This window comes from Trachemys scripta, chromosome 2 (assembly GCF_013100865.1).
Source record: "Trachemys scripta elegans isolate TJP31775 chromosome 2, CAS_Tse_1.0, whole genome shotgun sequence".
Lineage (NCBI taxonomy): Eukaryota > Metazoa > Chordata > Testudines > Emydidae > Trachemys > Trachemys scripta.
The window spans coordinates 140,525,271-140,552,370 of NC_048299.1; the positions used below are offsets into that span (position 1 = coordinate 140,525,271).

Genomic DNA, 27,100 nt, shown 5'->3' on the forward strand with positions numbered 1-27,100 from the left:
AAGGTCTGGCTGGACAAGGGTCATTCACAGCCCTGATTAATCTTCAGAGTAGGTCCATCCTGTGTACTGAATGAGGCAAGACTCCTGTGGAAAAAATAGTATGTGATCCGGTAATTAAAGCCTGTCATAATGGATATGGGCACAGGGGTCGAATTAAGATTGCAACAGGCATTCTGGCATTTCCTATCTTTGGAGTGCTTGACTTTGCCACCTCTAATGTTCTTTTAATGTCATTTTCTGCACGTAATTATTAAGATCTGATTTTCCAACCCCTATTTCTTGGGAGTATTTTGTCTTCAGGCACAGTCCCACTGAAGTGGATGGCATTACTCAGATGAGTAAAAGTGCACAACTGAATCTCTGATGTGCAGTTATTTTTAAAAGAGCCATCAATGTCACCGATAAAGTGATATGGCAGCTATTGTGCATGGATTTCAGGTTCCTCACTCACTATTTATAAGTGATGGTGCTTCCCAGATCTTCACAGACAGACGGGCTGCCTTTTTTATTGTAATTGAGTCTGGATTTCCTCTTGCTTTTCTCTTCCTAGTGAAATTAAACCTGGATTTATATCGCTCCCCACACATCTCCCCAAAGCGCATCAGTCCTGTTGCTATGAACATTGTGGAAAGCAACGCTTCGGAAAACAATCTGTATCTGTGCTGTGTGAAGGATAAAGCTGTGCTGCAGCTGGAGGTGAGTGGGATTAGCAGACCTTTAGCATCATCACAAACTCCACAGTGACTGAAATTCAATCCACATCTCTGGTTTTTATTGATACCTTTACATGGGAGTCACTGTTTTCCCCCCGATACGGTTTATGATTACTATTATCATTTAGTGCTATCATTAGTAGCACCTTGATTCTTCATTCAAGATCAAGGCCCTGTTGTGGTAGGCACTGTGCAGTCACGTAATAAGAAGGTTCCTTCCTCAAAGATTTTATCATCTAAATACAGAAGACAAAGAGTGGAAGGAGAAGCAGAGATAAGAAGTGACTTGCCCAGGAACCCAGGTCTCCTGAATCCCAGGCCATCGCACCACACTAATTCATTAGATCATGTTGTCTCTTGTGCCTTTGGGGTATGTCTATACTGCAGCTGGCAGCGAGCCTCCTTGTGTGAGTAGACAGACTTGCCCAAGCAGGGCTTGAGCTACTCCGCTAAAAAAGGGAGCTCGGGCCTCCAAACCCAGCTGCCCCCCTGGTTCTGAGCCCAGGTGGCTGTGGATTGCCACGGGCACGCAGGGGCGAAAGAAAATGCAGGCCTGTTATTTACCAGGCTGCACGTGGCAATAGACTATATTGGTAAGGGATGCAAGGAGAGTATGGGTCACGATGCAAACTGCAGACACACACACACACACAAACAACTAAAATTAATCAATTTAAAGTTTTATTGGGGATAATTACAAGGGGTAAGGGAGCAGTGTTTGATTAGCTAATAGAGTTAATGAAACTTAAAACACACAATGACTAAAATATCTACTAACAATATTTATAAACAAAGATGCAGCATTTAGTAATAACTGATACTTACAAATACAAACCAACACATAACGACCGGCAAACGTAGACACTCTGTTTGAAACACGTGAGCTGAGAGAGAGGCTTCGAGGTGATGAGGCTCGATTACGGGTGTACACAGGATACACAGGATTCGTTTTTCTTTCTCCTCTCCCTGCCTGCACATGGCAGGCAGGCCCATAAAGTACCAACTATGACATCATAGAAGTGTCATAGGTGACGGGGCCCAAAACCTGTTTGTGTTCGTTTCTGATTGGCACAAGCAAAGTGTACACCAAGTAGGGGAGCAGGTGCCTCAAAGTCTGGCTTCGCCCCCAAAAGGTGAGGAAATGCATATTGTTTTAGAATGCATGCAACACTGAATGACATAAGAAGAGGCCAGGGCAATACCGGTATGGGCAAGTTTTACAGGATGCAGACAGGAACTCATCTCAACAGTGGCTAGCCCAAGTCTCTGAGGTGCTGCCATGTCCACACAGTTATTTTTAAAGTGGTAGTTTGAGCAGAGCTAGTGCAAGCCTGTCTACCGTACTGGTGGGCTTGCTCCCAGCTGCAGTGAAAACGTATCGTTAGTGATCAAGGATTAAAACTGCAGCCATGCTTTTGCAGCTTCCATGTAGTTATTGTCTACCATTGGGCCTGATCCCTCTTACATTGAAATCCCATTCAATAGGAGCAGGAATAGGTTCCTTGTTTGGTGGACAGTCTTTCTCAGGTGTATGGAACACCTGTGGTGTCTGGGCCAGATTCTCCTGTCTGTGTGCACCAGGTGTTTTCACTACCCTCAGAGGGCCAGCATTTCACACCCACTTTTCACTGGTGTAAATGACAGCCCAAAGTGGAAGGCAGGGGAGAGTCAAGCTCAGTGCTTCCTTGGAGCAAATTCTGCTCAGGGATAGATACCCACATAACAGTTGCACAGGCACAAATGAGAGTGGACACTATCTCTGTGTCCTAATTAGAAGCCCCTTCTCATATTCATCCCATTGCAGGATGGAAGCCTTCCAAAGAGCATCCCTGTTTCTAACTGGCCTCTCTTATTTCTCACAGAAGGTGAAGGGGCCTATGAAAGACATCAGGACCGAGGATCAGAAGCGTTTCATCTTTTTCAAGACCATTTCTGGTTCCACTTGCAGCTTTGAATCAGCTGCCCATCCAGGCTGGTTCCTCAGCACCTCAAAACTGAACGACAAACCTGTCAGGATGGTGAATCAAACCGGAGAGCGGGCCATCACTGATTTTCATTTCATTGAAATCTAATCCCTAGCCAGCAGTTACTGGTTTAGAACTAAATGCTTGTAGGTACTACATACAGTAGGAGCATAACTATTTATGGGATCTCAGCAATTCCATATTAATTCAGTTTTATTAATTCTGTTTTTAAAGTTAATTTATTAATTAAATTATTAATTTAAATTAATGAATTGAATTGTACTATATGTATCTTGTGAACCTTGTAACCAATACTTGTAATCTCTCATAACTCAAGCCTGACCCCAGATGTACAGTACCTTCCTTCTTAACTTGTGTAAATTTGATTTTAAACATTAGCATTAATTCCATATTAATTCAGTTTTATTTATTATTATTATTATTATTATTATTATTATTATTATTACGGTAGCATCTAGAGGCACCAGCCACAATGGGATGTCTCATTACTTTAGGCACTATACATATTAGTTTTATTCCCTGATCATTTATAGTGATGCTGTTAGATCAACTCCTGCCTCTAATATTGTTAGGTTTTGTGGGGTTTTAAATATTTTTTTTACAAAATATCAACAGAAAAAAAAATTGTCTTTTAAAATTCCAGTGGAAACAGTTTTTTTGGGAGGGTACTTATAAGCAAATAAACCAGCTCCTGCAATATTTGCAACCAGAACTGGTGTCTAGGGAATTGAAAACCTGAAGAAGCAATTGGCTTGAAACTGATTTGTTACTAATGTGTAACTGACTAGTCTTTTCTTATTATCTGAACTGAAATGCAAAGAGAAAGTAAATAGCATGAATAGGAAGTTGGACTTTTTTACAGTTTCTTGCAGTTTGAGTAATCTAAGGTAGTGATATATTTATTACAAAATTGTCAATCCCAACAGTATGTGGGTTATAAAGTAGCCATGTTATCTTGTAGAAATTAAGTTACATTAATTATAACTATAAGTAATTATAACTATAATTATAAGTAATTATATTATTATTTATTATTGTTTCTTTATTTTTTTATAAAGTTGGTATTTAAAAATTGTTAATTCCTTTTGTTCATTTTCAACTTGAATGTGGGGAGGTTGACCATACGCAATTCTTGCTGAAAATCCTTAGTGACTGAATTCTGGGTTTCCAGGTGCTTTTCTATGAGAGGTGGTTTTTCTTTAGGCCCTGGAGAAGGGCAATGAACTAAACTCTAGCCCAGGGGTTCTCAACCTTTTTCCTTTCTGAGGCCTCCCCTCCCCACCCCCCAACATGCTATAAAAACTCCCCAGCCCACCTGTGCCACAACAATTGTTTTTCTGCATATAAAAGCCAGGGCTGGCATTAGGGGGACGCAAGCAGGACAACTGCATGGGGCCCCCACACCACGGGGGGCCCCGCAAAGCTAAACTGCTTTGGCTTCAGCCCCGGATGCTGAGGTCAGGGCAGCGCGGACTTTCTGCCCTGCACCCCAATGAGTCTAATGTCAGCCCTGTTTGGCAGACCCCCTGAAACCTGCTTGTGGACCCACAGGAGGCCTCAGACCCCTGGTTGAGAACTGCTGCTTTAGCCCACCCAAAGGTTACAGAGGCTTAAAGAAAAGTCCCCAAATCATGAGAGTTGTGATAAAATTGCGAGAGGCCTGGTCTACACGAAAAAGTCAGGTCGACCCAGCTATATCACTCAGGGCTGTGAAAAATCCACATGCGAGTGGCATAGTTAAGCCAATTTAACCCCAGATGTAGACAGCATTCTTCTGTCGCCCACGCTACTGCCTCTCGGGGGACAAAGGGGGATTAACTACACCGACTGGAAGGGATCTAGATAGGCCATGTCTACATGGAAGCACTACAGCACTGCGGCTGTGCCACTGTTGCGTTTTAAGTGTACAGAAGCCCAGAGTCGGCAGCACTGCTGTTATCTGTATGCAGTGGTGCCTGGACGTCCTAATCAGGATCATTGGACTAAGAGAGGGACTGGCATTGCCCCAACAAGCTCCCAGGCTGTGTGTGTGTGAATCTGTTTTTTCTCTTCTGTGTGATTTGGTGGCTGACAGCCATGGGCGGCGGGTGAACCCCCACTTTGGGGAGACCCACTGGCCCCGCCCTTTCCACCCATGACCCCGTCCCCCGCACACTGGAGCCCCAAACAACCCCTCCCCACCATAAAAGAAAAAAGACCCAAGAAGCCCCGGCCCACCCTGACCCACTGCGTTCCCCACCAGCACCAGATTGAGACGCCGGCCCCAGCGCCGCCAAAGTTTGGCTGGCCCTAGCGCCCGGCCGAACCGCCAGCCCCACAAGCACTGGGCCAAGCCTAGCCAGGCCAGGCCAAACCAGCAGCCTCACCGAGTGCCAGGCTGGCCTCAGTGTACGGCCGAGCCGCCAGCCCCCCAGAGCACCAGCGTGGCCCCAGTGCCGCCAGAGTCGGGCTGGCCCCAATGCCCGGTCAAGTCAGCAGTCTCCCCAAGCTCCGGGACGAGCCGCCAACCCCCATGAGCGCTGGGACAAGCTGGGCCGGGCAAGACCAAGCCAGCAGCCTCCCTGAGCGCCAGGCTGGCCCCAGTGCCAGGCCAAGCCACCAGCACACACACCCCGACGGTCCTCCGACCCGCGAGAGTCAGGCTTGGCCAAGAGCCGCTGGCAGCCTCCCCAAGCGCCAGGTCCTCCCAACCCTGAAGGCCACCTACCTCTGCCGAGCTACCAGCCCCAGTAGTGCCCGACCAAGCATCCTCACTCCGCTGGCTCTCCGCGTTGCTCCTCACTCCCTCCTCGCTCCTCACTCCTTCGTCCCAAGGAGGAGGGACGCGGGGAGCAGCAGGGACCTTGGGGGTGGGAGTGGAGAGGAGGAGGCAGTGGTGGTCTTGGAGAAGGGGGGGCCACTGTGGCCCAGTTGTTCTGCAGCAAGTCAGTGGCAGCGTCAGGGAACGCAAAGCCTGACCTATTATATCCGCCCCCCATGCTGACAGCATCCTCTGGAAAGGTTGTTTAGTGACCATCTTGGTTGGCTCTGTTATTCCCAAAGGCTGCGTTAGCTGTCTGCATGGAGTGCGGCCCGTTAACAGGTTTGTCACTGGACATTATGGAGTTTGATCAAGGGTGTGGTGGTTATTTCATGGGGATCTAGCTGTTGAAGAGAGCTGTGTGCCAGGCCAATCTCCTTCGCCTCTGTGTAGTGAGTAGGGTTGCCAGGCGTCCAGTTTTCGACCGGAACACCCAGTCTGAAAGGGAACCTGGTGGCTCCAATTGGCACTGCCAAACAGGCCGTTAAAAGTCCGGTCTGTGGTGCAGCGGGGGCCCAGGTCTAAGGCAGGCTCCCTAATTGCCCTAATTCCTGGAGGTGGCTGCCAGTTCCTTGCGGCCGCTAGGTGCATGGGTGACCAGGGAGGCGAGTGCTGCCCTCGCCTGCAAGCACCGCTCCCTAGGAGCAGCAGGGACCAGGCAGACGCTTCCTGGAAGCTGTCGTAAGCACCGCCGGGACCCCGCACCCCGTCCTGCACCCCAACCCCCTGCCCCAACCTGGAGTCCCCTCCCACACCCAAACTCCCTCCCGAAGCCCACACCCGCAACACCCTGCCCCAGCCCTGAGTCCCCTCCTGCACCCCAACCCCCCTCATCCCCAGCCCCACCCTGGAGCCCTCTTACACACCCTGAACGCAACATTTCTGGCCCCACACAGAGCCCACACCCCCAGCTGGAACCCTCCTCCCATGCCCCAACCCCCTGCCCCACCCCAGAGCCCCCTCCTGTACCCCAAACCCCTCATCCCTGGCCCCACCCCAGAGTCCACACTCCCAGCCAGAGCCCTCCCTCCCTCCCACACTTTGAACCCCTCAGCCCCAACTCGGAGCCCCTTCCTGCACCCCAAACCCCTCATCCCCAGCCCCACCCCAGAGCCTGCACCCCAGCCTGAGCCCTTACCCCCCACCACCCTGTCCTAGCCCGGAGCCCCCTCCTGCACCCCAACCCCCTCACCCCGAGCCCCACCCCAGAGCTCGCACCCGCAGCCCTCATCCCCTTGCACCCCAACCCCCTACCCCACCCCAGAGCCCGCACCCGCAGCCCAAACCCCGCACCCCAAACCCCTCATGAATGGGGGAGGCAACCTAGTGACAGATGATGTGGAAAAAGCTGAAATACTCAATGCTTTCTTAGCCTCGGCATTCACAAACAAGGTCAGCTCCCACACTGCTGTCCTGGGCAACACAGTATGAGGAAGAGGTGAGCAGCCCTCAGTGGTGAAAGAACAGGTTAAGGACTATTTAGAAAAGCTGGATATGCACAAGTCCGTGGGTCCAAATCTAATGCACCCGAGAGTGCTAAGGGAGTTGGCTGATGTGATTGCAAAGCCATTGGCCATTATCATTGAAAATTCGTGGTGATCGGGGGATGATTGGAAAAAGGCAAATATAGTGCACATATTTAAAAAAGGGAAGAAAGAGATCCCGGGGAACTACAGACCGGTCAGCCTCATGTTAGTCCCCCGCAAAATCATGGAGCAGGTCCTCAAGGAAACCATTTTGAAGCACTTGGAGGAGAGGAAGGTGATCAGGAACAGTCNCCCCTCATCCCCAGCCCCACCCCAGAGCCTGCACCCCAGCCTGAGCCCTTACCCCCCAACACCCTGTCCTAGCCCGGAGCCCCCTCCTGCACCCCAACCCCCTCACCCCGAGCCCCACCCCAGAGCTCGCACCCGCAGCCCTCATCCCCTTGCACCCCAACCCCCTACCCCACCCCAGAGCCCGCACCCGCAGCCCAAACCCCGCACCCCAAACCCCTCATGAATGGGGGAGGCAACCTAGTGACAGATGATGTGGAAAAAGCTGAAATACTCAATGCTTTCTTAGCCTCGGCATTCACAAACAAGGTCAGCTCCCACACTGCTGTCCTGGGCAACACAGTATGAGGAAGAGGTGAGCAGCCCTCAGTGGTGAAAGAACAGGTTAAGGACTATTTAGAAAAGCTGGACATGCACAAGTCCGTGGGTCCAAATCTAATGCACCCGAGGGTGCTAAGGCAGTTGGCTGATGTGATTGCAAAGCCATTGGCCGTTATCATTGAAAATTCGTGGTGATCGGAGGATGATTGGAAAAAGGCAAATATAGTGCACATATTTAAAAAAGGGAAGAAAGAGATCCCGGGGAACTACAGACCGGTCAGGCTCATGTTAGTCCCCCCGCAAAATCATGGAGCAGGTCCTCACGGAAACCATTTTGAAGCACTTGGAGGAGAGGAAGGTGATCAGGAACAATCAACATAGATTCACCCAGGGCAAGTCATGCCTGACCAACCTGATTGCCTTCTATGATGAGATAACTGGCTGTGTGGATATGGGGAAATCGGTGGACAGGACCCTCCTTACCCATACACAAACTACGCAGCTGCGTGCTGCTCCAGTGGCCAGCCCGATCCCCTGGCCAGCCAGGAAAGCTACCTCCGCGACCACTCCACCCCTTCCCCATAGCCCCCACCCCTGCCCCACCTCTTTCCACCCCTGCTCCGCCCTCACCCCACCCCCACTCCACCCCTTCCCCTGAGCTACATCCCGGGAGACTGCAGCAGGGGTTGGGCACGCCCTGCAATCACCGGGCGGCAGGAAGTGGAGCGACCCGGCCCCAACCCCCTCTGCTCCGCTGGCTCGTACTGGGGGGTGTTTCCCCCTTGCCCCCCAAGCCCCAAGCCTTCTCTTGCCCCCCACAGACCTTCAGCACAGCCCCTCCCCCCGACAGAGACCTGAGGCCAGGCCCCTTTGCGTAGGGCACCACAATGCCTAGGCACAGCCCTGGCAGTGGACATGATATATCTTGACTTTAGCAAAGCTTTTGATACAGTCTCCCACAGTATTCTTGCCAGCAAGTTAAAAAAGTGTGGGCTGGATGAATGGACTTTAAGGTAGATAGAAAGCTGGCTAGTTTATTGGGCTCAACGGGTAGTGATCTACGGCTTGATGTCTAGTTGACAACCAGTATCAAACGGAGTGCCCCAGGCATCAGTCCTGGGGCTGGTTTTGTTCAACATCTTTATTAATGATCTGGATGATGGGATGGATTGCACCCTCAGCAAGTTTGCAGATGACACTAAGCTTGGGGAAGAGGTAGATATGTGGCTCTGGGAAGAAGGATAAAGGAGTTTAGCGTGCAAGTGGTGGTCTCGTCCATCCTCCCTGTGTAAAGAAAAGGCCCAGGTAGAGACCATCGAATCGTGGAGATCAACGAATGGCTATGCAGGTGGTGTCGGAGAGGAGGCTTTGGATTCTTTGACCATGGGATGATGTTCCAAGAAGAAGGAGTGCTAGGCAGAGACAGGTGTTGTACTTAAAGTACTGCACAGGATCTTTTCAGGGGGAATAAGGCAAACCGCCACATTTATTGGTAATACATGTATCAATCAACAATATATGATATATATTACACTCATGAACTCACACACACACAAACACACTCTTTCTTCTTGTTGTTACCAATTAGTTGCTCCCCTTAACTTCACTGGCCAGGTGAATTAGATGGGGGAGGGGTGGAGCCGGGCTTCTGCTGATCCGGATCGATGCTCCCGTGTTGACAAGACAAGACCTGGGGTCCTCTGCAAGACACCTCACATTTATAGCAGCTTCCCTCTCATGCAAATCTGTACCAGCTTCAAAATCTGTATCTGTGTCCATTGGTCCTTTGTGCTGCTTCCTTCTGGGTGCTGTCCCAATGCAGTTCAAAGAGGGTGTTTTCAAAAGAAGGTGCTCGCTTCTAACTCCCAAGGCCCTCAATATGTCTGCTCTTCTTTAGTGAGCCCATTTGACAAGTTTTATTGTTTTGGGGTCTGGCTTCCATCCCCACTCCAACTGGAGGTGCTCGCCTTCCACACCTTGCTCATTCACACCTCGTTCATTCAACAGGGAGAGATTAAAAAGGGTGAGGGGAGAGATTTTATTCTACTCATAGCAAAAAGACATTTTTTTAACATTATACCAAGTCTCAATACAAAGTTTTCTATATAAGGATCTGATACAAAGTTGTATGAAAATAGAGGCATAATACAAAGTAATATGAAAGTTATGTGAAGATGCTTAATGCAGAGATTTTTCTACACGGACTCCACCTAACAAAGAGAGGGAAAAGCATCTTCACAAGCAGGCTGGCTAACCTAGTGAGGAGGGTTTTAAACTAGGTTCACTGGGGGAAGGAGACCAAAGCCCTAAGGTAAGTGGGGAAGTGGGATACTGGGAGGAAGTACAAGCAGGAGAGCACAAGAGGGGAGGACTCCTGCATCATACTAAGAAAGCAGGATGATCAACGACTTATCTTAAGTGCCTATACACAAATGCAAGAAGCCTGGGAAACAAGCAGGGAGAACTGGAAGTCCTGGCACAATCAAGGAATTATGATGTGATTGGAATAACAGAGACTTGGTGGGATAACTCACATGACCGGAGCACTGTCATGGATGGATATAAACTGTTCAGGAAGGACAGGCAGGGCAGAAAAGGTGGGGGAGTTGCATTGTATGTATGAGAGCAGTATGGCTGCTCAGAGCTCCAGTATGAAACTGCAGAAATACCTAGGAGTCTCTAGATTAAGTATTAGAAGTGTGAGCAACAAAGTGATGGGAGTCTGCTATAGACCACCAGACCAGGGGGATGAGGTGGACAAGGCTTTCTTCAGGCAACTAACAAAAGTTACTAGATCACAGGCCCTGGTTCTCATGGGGCACTTCAATCACTCCGATATCTGCTGGGAGAGCAACACAGAGAATCAAGGAAGTTTTTGGAAAGTGTAGGGGACAATTTCCTGGTGCAAGGTGGAGGAACCAACTAGGGGCAGAACTCTTCTTGATCTGCTGCTCACAAACAGGGAAGAATTAATAGGGGAAGCAAATGTGGATGGGAACCTGGGAGGTAGTGACCATGAGATGGTTGAGTTCAGGATCCTGACACAAGGCAGAAAGGAGAGCAGCAGAATACAGACACTGGATTTCAGAAAAGCAGACTTTGACTCCCTCAAGGAACTGATGTGCAGAATCCCCTGGGAGAATAACATGAGGGGGAAAGGAGTCCAGGAGAGCTGGCTGTATTTTAAAGAATCTTTATTGAGGTTGCATGAACAAATGTGTAGAAAGAATAGTAAATATGGCAGGCAACCAGCTTGGCTTAACAGTGAAAACCTTGCTGATCTTAAACACAAAAAAAAAGCTTACAAGAAGTGGAAGATTGGACAAATGACCAGGAAGAAGTATAAAAACATTGCTCAGGCATGCAGGAGTGAAATCAGGAAGGCCAAATCACACTTGCAGTTGCAGCTAGCAAGAGATGTTCAGAGTAACAAGAAGGGTTTCTTCAGGTATGTTAGCAACAAAAAGAAGGTCAGGGAAAGTGTGGGTCCCTTACTGAATGAGGGAGGCAAACTAGTGACAGAGAATATGGAAAAAGCTAATGTACTTAATGCTTTTTTTGCCTCTGTTTTCATGAACAAGGTCAGCTCCCAGACTACTGCACTGGGCAGAACAGTATGGGGAGGAGGTGAGCAGCCCTCTGTGGAGAAAGAAGTGGTTCAGGACTATTTTGAAAAGCTGAACGAGCATAAGTCCATGGGGCCGGATGCGCTGCATCTGAGGGTGCTAAAGGGGTTGGCGGATGTGATTGCAGAGCCATTGGCCATTATCATTGAAAACTCCTGGCAATCAGGGGAGGTCCTGGATGACTGGAAAAAGGCTAATGTGGTGCCCATCTTTAAAAAAGGGAAGAAGGAGGATCCAGGGAACTAAAGGCCAGTCAGCCTCACCTCAGTCGCTGGAAAAATCATGGAGCAGGTCCTAAAGGAATCAATTTTGAAGCACTTAGAAGAGAGGAAAGTGATCAGGAAGGGCAAGTCATGCCTTATTAACCTAATTGCCTTCTATGTTGAGATAACTGGCTCTGTGGATGAGGGGAAAGCAGTGGACGTGTTATTCCTTGACTTTAGCAAAGCTTTTGATACGGTCTCCCACAGTATTCTTGCCGGTAACTTAAAGAAGTATGGGCTGGATGAATGGACTATAAGGTGGATAGAATGCTGGTTAGATCATCGGGCTCAACGGGTAGTGATCAATGGCTCCATGTCACTGGCAGCCAGTATCAAGCAGAGTGCCCCAAGCAAGGATCGGTCCTGGGGCCGATTTTGTTCAATATCTTCATTAATTATCTGGAGGATGGCGTGGATTGCATCCTCAGCAAGTTTGCAGATGACACTAAACTGGGAGGAGTGGTAGATACACTGGAGGGTAGGGATAGGANGTGGATGAGGGGAAAGCAGTGGATGTGTTATTCCTTGACTTTAGCAAAGCTTTTGATACGGTCTCCCACAGTATTCTTGACAACAAGTTAAAGAAGTATGGGCTGGATGAATGGACTATAAGGTGGATAGAAAGCTGGTTAGATCATCGGGCTCAACGGGTAGTGATCAATGGCTCCATGTCACTGGCAGCCAGTATCAAACAGAGTGCCCCAAGCAAGGATCGGTCCTGGGGCTGATTTTGTTCAATATCTTCATTAATTATCTGGAGGATGCCGTGGATTGCATCCTCAGCAAGTTTGCAGATGACACTAAACTGGGAGGAGTGGTAGATACACTGGAGGGTAGGGATAGGTTACAGAGGGACCTAGACAAATTAGAGGATTGGGCCAAAAGAAATCCCCTGCTTCCCACGAATCAAATGTTCAACAAGGACAAGTGCAGAGTCCTGCACTTAGGACCGAAGAATCCCATGCACGGCAGCAGTTCTGCAGAAAAGGACCTAGGGGTTACAGTGGCCAAGAAGCTGGATATAAGTCAACAGTGTGCCCTTGTTGCCAAGAAGGCTAACAACATTTTGGGCTGCACCACCCCAGAGCCCCCTCCTACACCCGAAACCCCTCATCCCCGGCCCCACCCCCAGAGCCTGCACCCCCTCCAACACTTCAGCCCTGTGAAAGTGAGGGAGGGTGGGGGAGAGTGAGGGAGGGGGGATGGAGTGAGCAGGGGCGGGGCCTCAGAGAAGGGGCAGGGCAGGAGTGTTTGGTTTTGTACCATTAGAACAGGGGTGGCCAACCTGTGGCTCGGGAGCCACATGCGGCTCTTCAGAAGTTAATATGCGGCTCCTTGTATAGGCACCGACTCCGGGGCTGGAGCTACAGGTGCCAACTTTCCAATGTGCTGGGTGGTGCTCACTGCTCAACCCCTGGTTCTGCCACAGGCTCTGCCCCCACTCCACCCCTTCCCACCCCCTCCCTGAGCCTGCTGTGCCCTCGTTCCTCTCACCTGCCCCCCCCCCCTCAGCCTCCTGCATGCTAGGAAACAGCTGTTCCGGGGGTGTGGGGATGGAAGGTGAAGGAGGGGCTACCGATGGGTGGGAGGCGCTGGGAGTGGGGAGGGAGCTGATGGGGGACTGCTTGGGGACGTATTACTGTGGCTCTTTGGCAGTGTACATTGGTAAATTCTGGCTCCTTCTCAGGCACAGGCTGGCCACCCCTGTATTAGAAAGTTGACAAGTAACAGGGGGTAGCCGTGTTCGTCTGTATCCACAAAAACAACAAGGAGTCCGGTGGCTAGGGTTACCATATTTTAATTTAAAAAAAGGGGGACACTCCATGGGGCCCCAGCACCACCCCAACTCCACCCTGTTCCCCACCCCAACTCCGCCCCTTCCTCACCCCACCCCGCCCCTTCCCCAAAGTCCCCACCCCAACTCCGCCCCCTCCCCTGAATGCTCCGTCCCCCTGCTCCTCCCCCTCCCCTGCTTCCTGCGAATCAAATATTCGTGGGAAGCCTGAAACAGGGAGGCAACAGGGAGGCAGCAGGTAAGCTGGGGCTGGGGCAGTGGCAGGGCGCGTGGAGGCGCAGCCCAGTCCGGCCCCCCTGGCAGAGCGGCTCCCTCCGGCGGCTGGCCAGCCCCCGCCAAGAGGCTCTGGCCCTGGCGTCTTCCGCCCAGCTCGGCTTGGGCCCTGGGGCACCGGCCCTGGTTCCGGCCAAGCGGCTCCAGCCCGCCCTGTCTCTGGCAGCTCTGGCCCAGCTCGGCTCGGGCCCCAGTTCCAGCCGAGTGGCTCCAGCCCAGCACCGGCCCTGGCCGAGCACTGCTGGCCCCAGCGGCTTGGGCACCCCCGGTCCCAGCAGCTCCAGCCCAGCTCGGCTTGGGCCCTGGCTCCAGCTGAGCGGCTCCAGCCTGGCACCGGCACCGGCTGAGCACCGCCGACCCCAGCCCAGACCCAAGCCCCACAACCCCTCCCTCCGTATTTTCCCAGACATGTCCGGCTTTTGGGGATTCCCTCAAATCCCTGGACGGGGATTTGAGGATCAAAAATCCGGACATATGGTAACCCTACCAGTGGCACCTTAAAGACTAAATCAACCTGTTAGTCTTTATGGGGCCACCGGAGTCCTCCCTGAGCATGCTCAAATCAACTTGTTAGTCTCTACGGTGCCACAGGTACTCCTGTTCTTTTTATTAGGAAGTTGGCAACCGTAGCAGCGATGCCGTGCCTTGGGTGTAGTGTACAGCGCCGAGCGCCCTGGTCCCGAGCTTGGCTTGCAGCCCCATACCCAGCCCCGCCCCACTCAGCCAGGGAGTTGCCTTCTAACCCCTCTGCCTCAGAAAAGATGCGGGAACGGAGCGCGCACCCCATGATTGACATCCCGCGGTCCCGCCCGCCGCGCCTCGCTAGCTAATCGCCTGCGCCGCGCGCCGCCTCAAGCTCCTCTTCTCTTCTATTGGCTGCTTCGAACGCGGCGACGGCCAATGAGCGCGCAGGAACGGTTGGCTGCGGGGAGGGCGGGACCCGCAGGGCCGCTTTGCTGGGCTCCGGCGGAGAACTTGCGGGCGCCATGGAGCGGGCGCGGGCCACGGCCGCCCAAGGTGAGTGCGGGGTGGGGGCCGGGGGCGCGGGCCCCGAGGGGGGGCTGGGGGGGGGGGGCCGGGGGGGGGGGCTCCGGGGGGGGGGCGCGGTAGGAGGGAGCCCCGCCTTCCGCAGGGTCCTGCGCGGCGCAGGCGGCCCCCTCCTCTCGTCGCCGGGGTGTTGTGCTCCCGACCCCCACCCCTGTGCGGGGAGCGGGTCGGGGGGCAGTGGGGGGCGGGGTTAGGGGCTGGGTGGGGGGGAAGCAGCTTCCCTTGGTGTGTATAGGACAGGGGGCTCAAACTCCAATGACCATGAGGGCTAGTTCATTGGCCCAAGGGCTGCATTTCCTGACACTCCCGCTGCCCCCTGGCCCAGCCCCCACTCCACCCCTTCCATGAGGCCCTGCCTCTTCCCACCCCTTCCCTGCCCCCATTCCAACCCCTTCCCTGAAATTCCCACCCCAGCTCTGCCCCCAGGGGGTGCAGGTGGGGTCTCAGGGCAGGGAGTTGGGGTGAGGGGTGCAGGAGGGAATCAGAGGGCTCAGGGTAGGGGGTTGGGGTGCAGTGGGGATTCAGGGCAGGGGGTGCAGGGTGCAGCAGGGGGTTGGGGTGCAGGAGGGGTTTCAGGGCAGGGGGTTGGGGTGCAGGAGGGGTTTCAGGGCAGGGGGTTCAACTGCAGGAGGCGTTCAGGAGGGCAGGCTCCAGCCCGACCCGCACAGGGGGCAGGGCAGGCTCCCTCCCTGCCTGCCCTGTCGCCGCGCTGGGAAGCGACCAAAACCTGAGGGACGAGGGAGGCAGGAAGCCTGCCCTGCCCCCCGGTTCGTATCGGGCTGGAGCCGCTCTAGGTAAACGCGGGGGGGGGACGGGGGGGCCGTGAGGAGCTTGCGGGCCACAGAAAATAACCTTGCGGGCCGCGTGTTTGAGACCCCTGGTATAGGAGATGCTGCAGCACACTACTGTACCCCTTTCTGAAGTTTGATTTTCCCTGTGTACCCCCAAATTTTACTTAAAAACTACTTGTTTATAAAATCACACAAAAAATATAAAGCTGTCACAGCCACACTATTACTGAAAAATTGCTGACTTTCTCATTTTTACCATAGAATTATAAAATAATTCAATTGGAATATAAATATTTTACTTGCATTTCAGTGTATAGGATATAGAGCAATCTGAATAAGTCATTGTCTATATGAAATTTTAGTTTGTACTAGGGCTGTAGGAGGTTAGCTTATTGGTTTCTGTTAATGGTTAAACTCTGGTTGCTTGGGGCTGCTGGCCCCACCTGCCCAGGGTCCCTCTGGGATGCCTAGTTTCTTGGTTTCAGAGTAGCAGCCGTGTTAGTCTGTATCCGCAAAAAGAACAGGAGTAGGTAAACTTAACCATGTAACTGATAGAATTTTAATCGGTTACACGGTTAGGTTACTGTTTTTACACGTTACTTACATCCCTAGTTTGTACTGACTTTGCTAGTGTTTTTTATGAAGCCTGTTGTAAAACTAAGCTAATAGATGAGTTGATGTACTCCCTAGAAGACCTCAGTGTATCCCCATTGGGTACACGTACCCCTGGTTGAGAACCACTACTCTAGTCTACACTGGTTTTCCACTTGCGAAGTAACTCTCTGCTCTCCATGTGTCAGTATATAGTGCCTGTAACTTTCACTCTATGCATCTGAAGAAGTGAGTTTTTTACCCATGAAAGCTTATGCCCAAATAAATCTGTTAGTCTTTAAGGTGCCACCAGACTCCTTGTTGTTTTTGTAGATCGAGACTAACATGGCTACCCCCTGATACTTGCTCTAGTCTAATGCCTCATTCTATTTCTGCCTTGAATTCCCTTTATGCCAAAGGCCTGAGCACTAAACTGTTGTTGTTTTTTGTTTTTTGCAATAAAAGCATTTGTGTGTGCTGTGCGGGACTGTAATACCTTCCCCTATATTCACAGTCAGGCACCCAAACTGCTGCACTAGGGCATTCTTTCCAGAATGGTGTTGCCTCTTTATTTTATGGGGCTCAAATTAAGGGCATCTCTGTTTCCTTGTGTTTTGCCCCATCTGTCTGTCTGTATCACCTGTTGTCTCTAGTCCTATAGTAGGTTGTAAATTCTTTGGGTCAGGGACTATCTTTTTAGTTCTATTTGTACAGCACTTGGCACAACAGGATACTGGAGGTTCCTAGACACTATGGTAATACAAACGGAAATAGTTATATACTTCAACGACCAACATCTTTGGACTGGTCTACACTAGAAAATTAGATTGTCCCAGCTACATCGATGAGGGGTGTTAAAAATCCGCACCATGAACGATGTAGTGAAGCTGACCCAAGTTTCTGTGAAGATAGTGCTGGATGGTGTAGACCACCTCTTATAGAGCTGGATTACCCACATCAATGGGGGAACCTCTCCCATCGACGTAGGTAGTCTGTACACTGAAGCACTACAATGGTGCAGTTGCAGTGCCGTGGCTGTACTGCTGTTGCATTTCAAGTGTAGACAAGGCACCCTTACTTTCCATATGCAGAGTTTCAGAGCATATTGGAGAGCCACACCTCTACATTTCTTTTGGGGAGCGTCCACAGTAGCTTTTACAAATGTGTTAACTACCTTGAGTCGAGACAAAAAATCTAGTGAAGACAGAACTTGCGATACTAGGTTCTCAACTCATGTTCCCATTAGCAACATGGGAAGAGCAAGGTGGTTATGACTCCGTGACACGTGTTCATAGCTCCCAGGCTGCAAGCCTTTGTTCTAGAATTTCATAGGCCTGATCTAGAGTAGGGGTATGTCTACACTACAGCAGCACAGCTGTAGCATAGACGCTTACTAGAGTGACGGAAGGGGGTTTTCTGTCACTGTAAATCCACGCACTTGAGAGGCAATAGTAGGTTAAGTTGACCTAACAAGGTTGCACCGGGTGTGAAATTTTTCACAACCCTGAACAATTTAGCTAGGTCAACTTAGTTTTAGGTATAGACTAGGCCTAGGATTTTGAAGGGGTTATCTGGGTTGCTTCCGTTGGTCAGGTTAATAAGTGTGAGTGAGAGGAGGAGGAAGAGAACTTCTTTTGCTAACTAAAGCATTGGCTATTTTGGTCATGAATGACACCAGTTGCTCATAGCTCCTTTTTGCTAGCCAGGAAGGGTGTGGGGCAAATTCACAGGTCTTGGATCTTGGAATGTACTGAACTCGGGAATACAGGTGAGCTGTTTATTAGCAAGTATAGGCAGGGTGGATCCAGAGAAGCCTTCCCAAATATGTTTGATCTTTTCAGTGAGGTACAATGGTAATTCTTTGCAGAGCTTGGTGCTGGGTTCTGTTATGAAGTGGTTGCCACCCTGGATAGCTCCTTGAAGTGAGATTTGGCAGCTTGAGTGGAGGCTGATAGGAAGGTTCTCTTTGCCTGAAATATCGCTTGTATAGGCTGGAAGAAAGTCTTTGTTCCAAACTTTCTCAGCCTTTGTTTTCCTCCATCAATGCGCAAGTTTCTGACCATCTCTCTTCATTTGGTGCAAGGTGTCAGGAAAACCAAGGAGATCTGTGTGGGTGATGAGAAGTGTGGGGCTGTTTGGGGACCAGTGTGTCAGTGGTTGAGGCTAGCATATAACATGGGAGCTAACATCTTCCAAATCCTAATCTAGACCAAACCGTAGAGTTTGTCTTGACTAGGATTTAAACAGTTCTAAAAATCCAGTGCGTACAAGGCAGTGTATTCTTTTAATGTGCTAGATGGTCAAGTTGAAACCTTGGGGTGAGCTACATTGAGATCAAGGTGTTAATCTGTGTAAGTACTAGGGAAAAGGTTGAAATTATATCAGGGCTAGTGAAGTATTCTTTGTAGTTCAATAGTCCTCACTGAGGTTTGTCTAAAGAGTTTGAAATTAAGCGTTAGCCTACAAAGAAGAGAAAATTGTGCTCTTTTTGGTTGGTTTGTATAAATAAAGATTAGGAGTTGTATATTTTTTCTGGTTGTCTTTTTAATGTTAGACATATCAGGTCTTATCTAGCCTATTTTTAGTAGAGGACTCTGGGTGACTAGAGAGCTAGTGACTTAAGAAGATGAAAATTAAATAACTGAGGGAGAAGAAATTTTAGGCAAGACTCACTGTGACGCTTTGTACCTCGGGGTAACACCAAGCATCCCCACATTAATCCTTGTAAAATGATTGTGCGGTATCTAATGCAAAGTATCAGGGGGTAGCCGTGTTAGTCTGTATCTACAAAAACAACAAGGAGTCTGGTGGCACCTTAAAGACTAACAGATTTATTTGGGCATAAGCTTTCGTGAGTAAAAGCCTCACATCTTCAGATGCATAGAGTGAAAGTTACAGATGCAGGCATTATATACTGATACATGGAGAGCAGGGAGTTACTTCACAAGTGGAGAACCAGTGTTGACAGGGCCAATTTAATCAGGGTGGATGTAGTCCACTCCCAATAATAGATGAGGAAGTGTCAGTTCCAGGAGAGGAAAAGCTGCTTCTGTAATGAGCCAGCCACTCCCAGTCCCTATTCAAGCCCAGATTAATGGTGTTGAATTTGCAAATGAATTTTGGTTCTGCTGTTTCTCTTTGAAGTCTGTTTCTGAAGTTTTTTTGTTCAACGATAGTGACTTTTAAATCTGTAATAGAATGACCAGGGAGACTGAAGTGTTCACTTACTGGCTTATGTATGTTACCATTCCTGATGTCCGATTTGTGTCCATTTATTCTTTTGCGGAGGGACTATCCGGTTTGGCCAATGTACATGGCAGAGGGGCATTGCTGGCACATGATGGCATATATGACATTAGTGGATGTGCAGGTGGATGAGCCCCTGATGGTGTGGCTGATGTGGTTGGATCCCTTGATGCTGTTGCCAGAGTAGATGTGGGGACAGAGTAGGCAACGAGGTTTGCTACAGGGGTAGGTTTCTGGGTTGGTGTTTCTGTGGTGTGGTGTGTAGTTGCTGGTGAGTATTTGCTTCAGGTTGGGGGGTTGTCTGTAAGCGAGGACTGGCCTGCCTCCCAAGGTCTGTGAGAGTGAGCCTACTTTCGTCGTCTCTGACTCAAGGAATATTTCCAACGCACCACTGAACAGTGCACTGACCCACAGGAACCCTCCTACCAACANGTCTGTAAGCGAGGACTGGCCTGCCTCCCAAGGTCTGTGAGAGTGAGCCTACTGTCGTCGTCTCCGACTCAAGGAATATTTTCAACGCACCACTGAACAGTGCACTGACCCACAGGAACCCTCCTACCAACACTACAAGAAGAAGAACTCTGCGTGGACTCCTCCTGACGGTCGAAATGACAGACTGGACCTCTACATGGAGTGTTTCCGCAGACGTGCACAGGCTGAAATTGTGGACAAACAACATCACTTGTCCCATAACCTCAGCCGTACAGAACGCAATGCCATCCACAGCCTCAGAAACAACTCTGACATTATCAAAGGGGCTGACAAAGGAGGTGCTGTAGTCATAATGAACAGGTCGGATTATGAACAGGAGGCTGCCAGGCAACTCTCCAAGACCACATTCTACAGGCCACTATCCTCTGATCCCACTGAGGAATATCAAAAGAAACTACACCATCTGCTCAAGAAATTCCCAGCTACAGTACGGGAACAAATCTACATGGACACACCCCCAGAACCCCGACCAGGGGTATTCTGTCTGCTACCCAAGATCCATAAACCTGGAAACCCTGGACGCCCCATCATCTCAGGCATTGGCACTCTGACAGCAGGATTATCTGGCTATTTGGACTCTCTCCTCAGACCCTATGCTACCAGCACTCCCAGCTATCTTCGAGACACCACCGACTTCCTGAGGAAACTACAATGCATTGATGTTCGTCCTGAAAACACCATCCTGGCCACCATGGATGTAGAAGCACTTTATACCAATAATCCACATGAGGATGGACTACAAGCTGTCAGGAACAGTATCCCTGATGAGGCCACAGCAAGCCTGGTGGCTGAGCTTTGTGACTTTGTCCTCACACACAACCACTTCAGATTTGGGGACAATTTATACCTTCAAGTCAGTGGCACTGCTATGGGTACCCGCAGGGCCCCACAGTATGCCAACATTTTTATGGCTGACTTAGAACAATGCTTCCTCAGCTCTCGTCCCCTAGTGCCCCTCCTCTACTTGTGCTACATTGATGACATCTTCATCATAGGGACCCTCGGAAAGGAGGCCCTTGAAGAATTCCACCTGGACTTCAACAATTTCCACCCCACTATCAACCTCAGCCTGGGCCAGTCCACACAAGAGATCCACTTCCTGGACACTACAGTACAAATAAATGATGGTCACATAAACACCACCCTGTACCGGAAACCTACTGACCGCTGTACGTACCTACATGCCTACAGCTTCCATCCAAGACACATCACACGATCCGTTGTCTACAGCCAAGCCCTAAGATACACCGAATTTGCTCCAACCCCTCAGACAGAGACAAACACCTACAAGATCTTTATCAAGCATTCGTAAAACTACAATACCCACCTGGGGAAGTGAGGAAACAGATTGACAGAGCAAGACGGGTACCCAGAAATCACCTACTACAGGACAGGCCCAACAAGGACAATAACAGAACACCACTGGCCATCACATACAGCCCCCAGCTAAAACCACTCCAGCGCATTATCCACGATCTACAACCTATCCTGGAAAATGATCCCTCACTCTCACAGACCTTGGGAGGCAGGCCAGTCCTCGCTTACAGACAACCCCCCAACCTGAAGCAAATACTCACCAGCAACTACACACCACACCACAGAAACACCAACCCAGGAACCTATCCCTGTAGCAAACCTCGTTGCCTACTCTGTCCCCATATCTACTCTGGCAACAGCATCAGAGGACCCAACCACATCAGCCACACCATCAGGGGCTCATTCACCTGCACATCCACTAATGTCATATATGCCATCATGTGCCAGCAATGCCCCTCTGCCATGTACATTGGCCAGACCAGACTGTCCCTCCGCAAAAGAATAAATGGACACAAATCGGACATCAGGAATGGTAACATACATAAGCCAGTAAGTGAACACTTCAGTCTCCCTGGTCATTCTATTACGGATTTAAAAGTCACTATCATTGAACAAAAAAACTTCAGAAACAGACTTCAAAGAGAAACAGCAGAACTACAATTCATTTGCAAATTTAACACCATTAATCTGGGCTTTGAATAGGGACTGGGAGTGGCTGGCTCATTACAGAAGCAGCTTTTCCTCTCCTGGAACTGACACCTCCTCATCTATTATTGGGTGTGGACTACATCCACCCTGATTGAATTGGCCCTGTCAACACTGGTTCTCCACTTGTGAAGTAACTCCCTGCTCTCCATGTGTCAGTATATAATGCCTGCATCTGTAACTTTCACTCTATGCATCCGAAGAAGTGAGGTTTTTACTCACGAAAGCTTATGCCCAAATAAATCTGTTAGTCTTTAAGGTGCCATCAGACTCCTTGTTGTTTTTATCTAATGCAAAGTTTGCCATGTCGGGTGTCTTCGGAAGGCTCATGATGCACTGAGCATTGTTATAGTGATGTAACAGTAATTGTTGTGATAATAATAGGTTATAATCTCATGTATATAGTTATGAGGATGAAAATGTGTCTTCATGGCTTAAAATAAGCCCGGGCAAAAACTCTCCAAGAGCAGAGAGACAGTTCACACCTCATCAGGGCATGTATGGGACAAACCCAGCCCAGCCACACAGGAACAAAGGACGCTGGTCTAGGCAGCAACAAAAGGATCTGTTGGACTCTTGAGTGAGTCGTCGTCCCCCTCCCCCCCCCCTTCCTTTGGTCAGTTTGGGACTGTGATGCGGTTGTGCTCACCTGACTCTGAAGGGATGGGGGCAAAGCCAAGAGGGAAGAAAGGACATGATAAAAGGGAGAGACATTTGCCATGCCTTCTCTCTCTCCCACCTACATGTACAGACACCACACAAAACAACTGAAGTGCTGATCAAAGAGGAGAGCCTGGCTGAAGGGTGACTAGCCAGGCTGTCGTGAGAAGCATCTAAGTTTGTAAGGGTACTAGAATTGTTAAGATCAGCTTAGAATGCTTTTATTTTGCTTTTATTTCATTTGACCAAATCTGACTTATGCTTAGATTTTAAATGATTATAAGTCAGTCTTTCATAGTTAATAAATTTGTTTGTTTATTCTACCTGAAGCAGTACATTTGGTTTGAAGTGTGTTAGAGACTCCCTTTGGGATAACAAGCCTGGTACATATCAATTTCTTTGTTAAATTAACAAACTCATATAAGTTTGCAGCGTCCATGGGGCATAACTGGACACTGCAAGACGGAAGTTCCTAGGGTTGTGTCTGGGACCAGGGATATTGGCTAGTGTCATTTAGTTGCACAATTAAGACAGCAGCTTACATGCCAGAGGCTGGGTGTGAACAGCCTAGGCGTAGGGGTTCTCACAGCAGAGCAGGGTAAGACTGGCTCCCCAAGTCAAGGATTGGAGTGACCTAGCAGATCACCTGTCTGGATAACACCAGAGGGAAACGTCACTCACTTGGGGGGGGGGGGGGGAGAGAAGCATCTTTATTAACTCATTTTATTTAACATGTTTATTATGCTAGTGCCTTGCGGCCAGCCTCATTGTGCTAGGCACTGTACAAACAGTCATGGATAGTTTCTGCCCCCAAAATCTTACAATCTAAATAGATAGGACAGACACAAGATGCGGCAAGGGGTATAACACAAGCAGAGTGAACTATGTGATGGCAGCAAACGTCATGTTAGGCTTTGCCTACACTAGCAATTTTGTTGGCAAAATTTTGTTGGTCAGGGGTATGAAAAAAACCACCCCGCTGGCTCACATAAGTTTAATCGACAAAAGCGTTGGGATGGACAGTGCTATGTTGGAGGGAGAGTGTCTCCTGCCGACATAGCTACTGTCGCTCATTGGGGATGGTTTAATTAGAGCTGCTACACCGCAGACCTTTGCCTCTCTAAGGTCCGTAGTGTAGCCATAGCCTCAGTTCTCCTTTTTAGTTCAACCTTTGAAAGATTCAGCACAGCACCATCCTGCCCTGTACTCCCAAAATCACCTCAAACAAAACAAACCTTCATATGAAAGATGAGACCTTGCTTTGTTATGTCTTCTAGAACTCGGTCTTACTTTCAGATGTTAGCTTTAATATTAACACAACAAACATGAACTAGTTTTATGGTGCATCGATTTCAGTGACATATTTCTAGGAATAGTGTCACCTAGTGCAGTCAGCAGAGAAGGGAGCCCAAGAGATTTGTTTTAGGGTAAAATAATTTAAATGTGAATTAAAACAAATCAGCCACTCTCATTAATATGTTATAAATATTAAGTCCTATGATTTTTTAAAAAATGTATATTGTACTTTACTGTGATCTCGTTGCAGAAGAGCGGCAGAAGAAGCTTCAGGAGTATTTAGCAAGTAAAGGAAAGCTGAAATGTCCAAATACAAAGTGAGTTTGAACAAATTTCTAATTGAATCCTGTCTTGCTTGTTAATACTTAACTTCAGAATTCTCAGTTAATGATTAGCTGAGAATTTCTGTTTCTCTGTGCTTAGCTGCCCCTATAATGACAAGAGGAACATATTTTAGTACCCTGGTTCTCAAGTTGTGGTCCCCACAGAGTTGCTGTCACAAAACAGAATCATCTCTTCTTAGTTATAGCCTCTTCAGGTATTTTTTTGTGCCTTTTTGTCCAATTAAAGGGATATAGTTGATTCAAATTACACTGGTCAGAATATGTTGACTAAAGTTAGACCTAAGATTACTGTAACTGAAAAATTAATCACCCTGTGTATTTGACAAAAAAAATCTTGTGTTGTCAGTTAGGCCCCAGTCTTGAAGCAGGATTTATGAGGACACTCTTATGCTCAAGGAAATCCTATTGGAGGACAGAGGCCTTGGTCAATTTCCCTTGTTTCTGTGGGGGTCTCTCACAGAAAAACATTTCATTTTTTAAAAATGAGGTTGTAAAGCCACAAATTGGCAGATGGATTCGTGTGGGTAGGAGCAGATGTGGAACCTGAAATTGTTCTTAATTCACCTTTTTTTTTTAATTGACTAGATTTCTAGCTGACTTTGAACTATATTCTGTGTAAGTGCTTTGTCTGTCTTTAATTGAAGTTTGTAAATTGCATAATGATTGCATTTTGTGGCTGATGCCAACATTAGAGAGGTAGTAAAAATATAGGGGAGCAGGGGAATTTGCAGGTGATCTGGGGAGATTTGGTGCTAATAAATTTGAAGTCCTGCTCTCAAGGAGAGGAAGCAAATAGCTCAGATAGTGTGAGGTGATAGAGGAGAGGCATTAGAGACTTTCTGATCTTGACTCTTTAATTCTGACCTAATGTTCAGTTGACAAGTACTAATACTATGGCAAAGGCGAGCCCTCTTTTAAAAAATTTTTTTTTTTTTTTTTAAATCATATATGTTTGTGGGGTGATGAGGAATAAGGGCTGGGAGCCAGGGTTGGAAAACTGGCTCCCTGCCCTTCAAATATTGGCCAAATTGAATCCATATGTTGCCTGTGGTAGTGCAGGGCCTCAAGAGGGCTATGTGGCTTGACGGTTTCTAAAGATCAGAAATACAGCTTAGTAGGGAGGGGAGAAAATCCATAATCTTTCAGTCACTTAGCGCACAGTTATGATCAGATACATATTCTCTATCTAGGTCCTTGTATCTCACCATCCAAGTAGTATCTGAGCACCTTACTAAGCAAAACTTAATCTCTATAGAAATTCCTGTTGAGCTGCTAATCTTTATTAATATCACACTGCAGTTTGTCATGCTGTCTGGAGTGGCTCCCGACTGGTGGTGTGTTTTATAATTAGATTTCACCAAGCCAATAACAACTGTGAACTCCTGGATCACTATACGAGTCTTATTATGGAGTCACAAACAGTCCCCTTAGAGCAGAAGTGGGGAACCTTTTTTTCTATTGGGAGCCAGTGACCCACAGAAAAATCAGTCGTGGGCCCCACACAGACCTGTTGGGGGGGCGGGGCCTCAGGGCTTCCCCCTAGGCTCCAGGGTGGGGCCAGAAATTAGGGGTTCAGGGAGCGGGCTGGGGTAGAGGATTGGGGTGCAGGCTCTGGGAGGGGATTGGGGTCTGGGAGGGGGCTCAGGGCTGGGGCACGGGGTTCAGGGTGGGGGTGCATTCTCTGGGAGTGGCTTGAGGTGCAGGAGGCGGTGAGGGGTGTGGGCTCCAGCTGGGTGCCGCTTACCTCAGGTGGCATCACAGTGGGCTCCCCTCCCTGCCCTAGCCCCGTGCCACTCCTGGAGGCGGTCATGATGTGGCCAGGTGGCTCTGTATGGTGCGGGCGGGGATAGGTGCACATGGACTCGGAGCTTCCCTGGTCATCCCTGTGCCTAGAAGGGACCACAGGGACAGTTGCCCAACTGGCCTGGCACCCTAGCTTCCCCCCGCAGTGGGGCCAGCCCTGTGGGGGGGCACCAAGGCTCAGGGCTTCCAGCCAGCAGTGCGGAGACTTGCTGTGGGCCTGATGAAATTAAGTAGGGGGCTGGATTTGCCCCATGGGCTGGAGGTTCCCCACCCCAGCCTTACAGTATGTCTACATTGGCAAGTTTTTGCGCCAAAAGTTATACCACTTTAATAAAAGTGCTTTAATTAAAAGTACTGTTACGTGTCCACACTAGCTTCTTGTGTCGCTGGAGCAGCTGTGGTAGCTATTCCACTATGCAACTGGCCGTAGGGTGCTTTGGGAAGGGTTTGCAATGCCTCATGGGGCAGGTACAGCCTCACATGATGTAGGTTTCTCAATCCCATTGGCAGCTGCTTTTCAACTGAAATGTGGTGGGGAGACTGTGTGACAGCGAGTGGGGGGGGGGGGCGGCGAAGATACCATGTGTTGGGGGAGAGTGTCGGCATGCTGTTTCATAAATTCAAACAGCCATCGGAAGTAACCAGTCCTGAGATACCGGGAGGGGGAGACCCCAACCTCGGCTCCCACCTCCCTCCATGGCTCTGCACAGCACAGTCTCTCTCACTGTCACACACACACACACACACACACACACACACACGCCTGCCTGCCTGCCTCTGTTCCTATTCTGGGAGATAGCAGGAGCATTCCTCATTAATGATTTACTTTGTCTCAGAGCAGCACAGCAGCCAAGGCTGTCAGAACATCAGAAAGGAGCTTTGAAAGGGGAGGGACGCATGCCTGCAGGGCTGCTGAGTTCAAAACAATGAGTAGAGTGGTCACTGCAGGCATTGTGGGACACTTCCGGAGGCCAATTGCAGTGATAACAGCAATCGAGGTGTTCATACTGTCACTACAGCATTAAAGCCTCAGCGCAAAAAGTCTTATGACTATTGTCAGGGTGATTTTATTACAGAGCTGCAACTAAGGAGTTTTGGCGCAAAAAGTGACTTGTCAGTGTGGATGCCACTGTTGTTTCAGCACAAAAAGCTGACTTTAGCGCAAAAACTTGCAAGTGTAGACCAGGCCTTAGATTCTCCAGTGTATCTTGCCACCTAGACAATATTGGACTTTGTGATGTAATTTTTGGTGTAGAT

General features: G+C 49.2%; 2 protein-coding genes across 2 annotated transcripts in view; both read left to right on the forward strand.

The window, feature by feature from the left end:
* The window catches only part of LOC117872809 (interleukin-1 receptor antagonist protein-like), a 43,483-nt gene extending 39,841 nt beyond the window's left edge, over positions 1 to 3,642 (forward strand). Inside the window, exons 5-6 of the mRNA XM_034761595.1 lie at positions 551 to 696; positions 2,576 to 3,642. Coding sequence (XP_034617486.1) covers positions 551 to 696; positions 2,576 to 2,785 — 356 coding nt within the window. The 3' untranslated portion in view covers positions 2,786 to 3,642. The remainder of the gene's footprint in view (positions 1 to 550; positions 697 to 2,575) is intronic.
* Positions 3,643 to 14,537: 10,895 nt separating this feature from the next.
* LOC117872811 (cytoskeleton-associated protein 2-like) overlaps positions 14,538 to 27,100 on the forward strand; it is a 31,732-nt gene continuing 19,169 nt past the window's right edge. Inside the window, exons 1-2 of the mRNA XM_034761597.1 lie at positions 14,538 to 14,568; positions 23,947 to 24,013. Coding sequence (XP_034617488.1) covers positions 14,538 to 14,568; positions 23,947 to 24,013 — 98 coding nt within the window. The remainder of the gene's footprint in view (positions 14,569 to 23,946; positions 24,014 to 27,100) is intronic.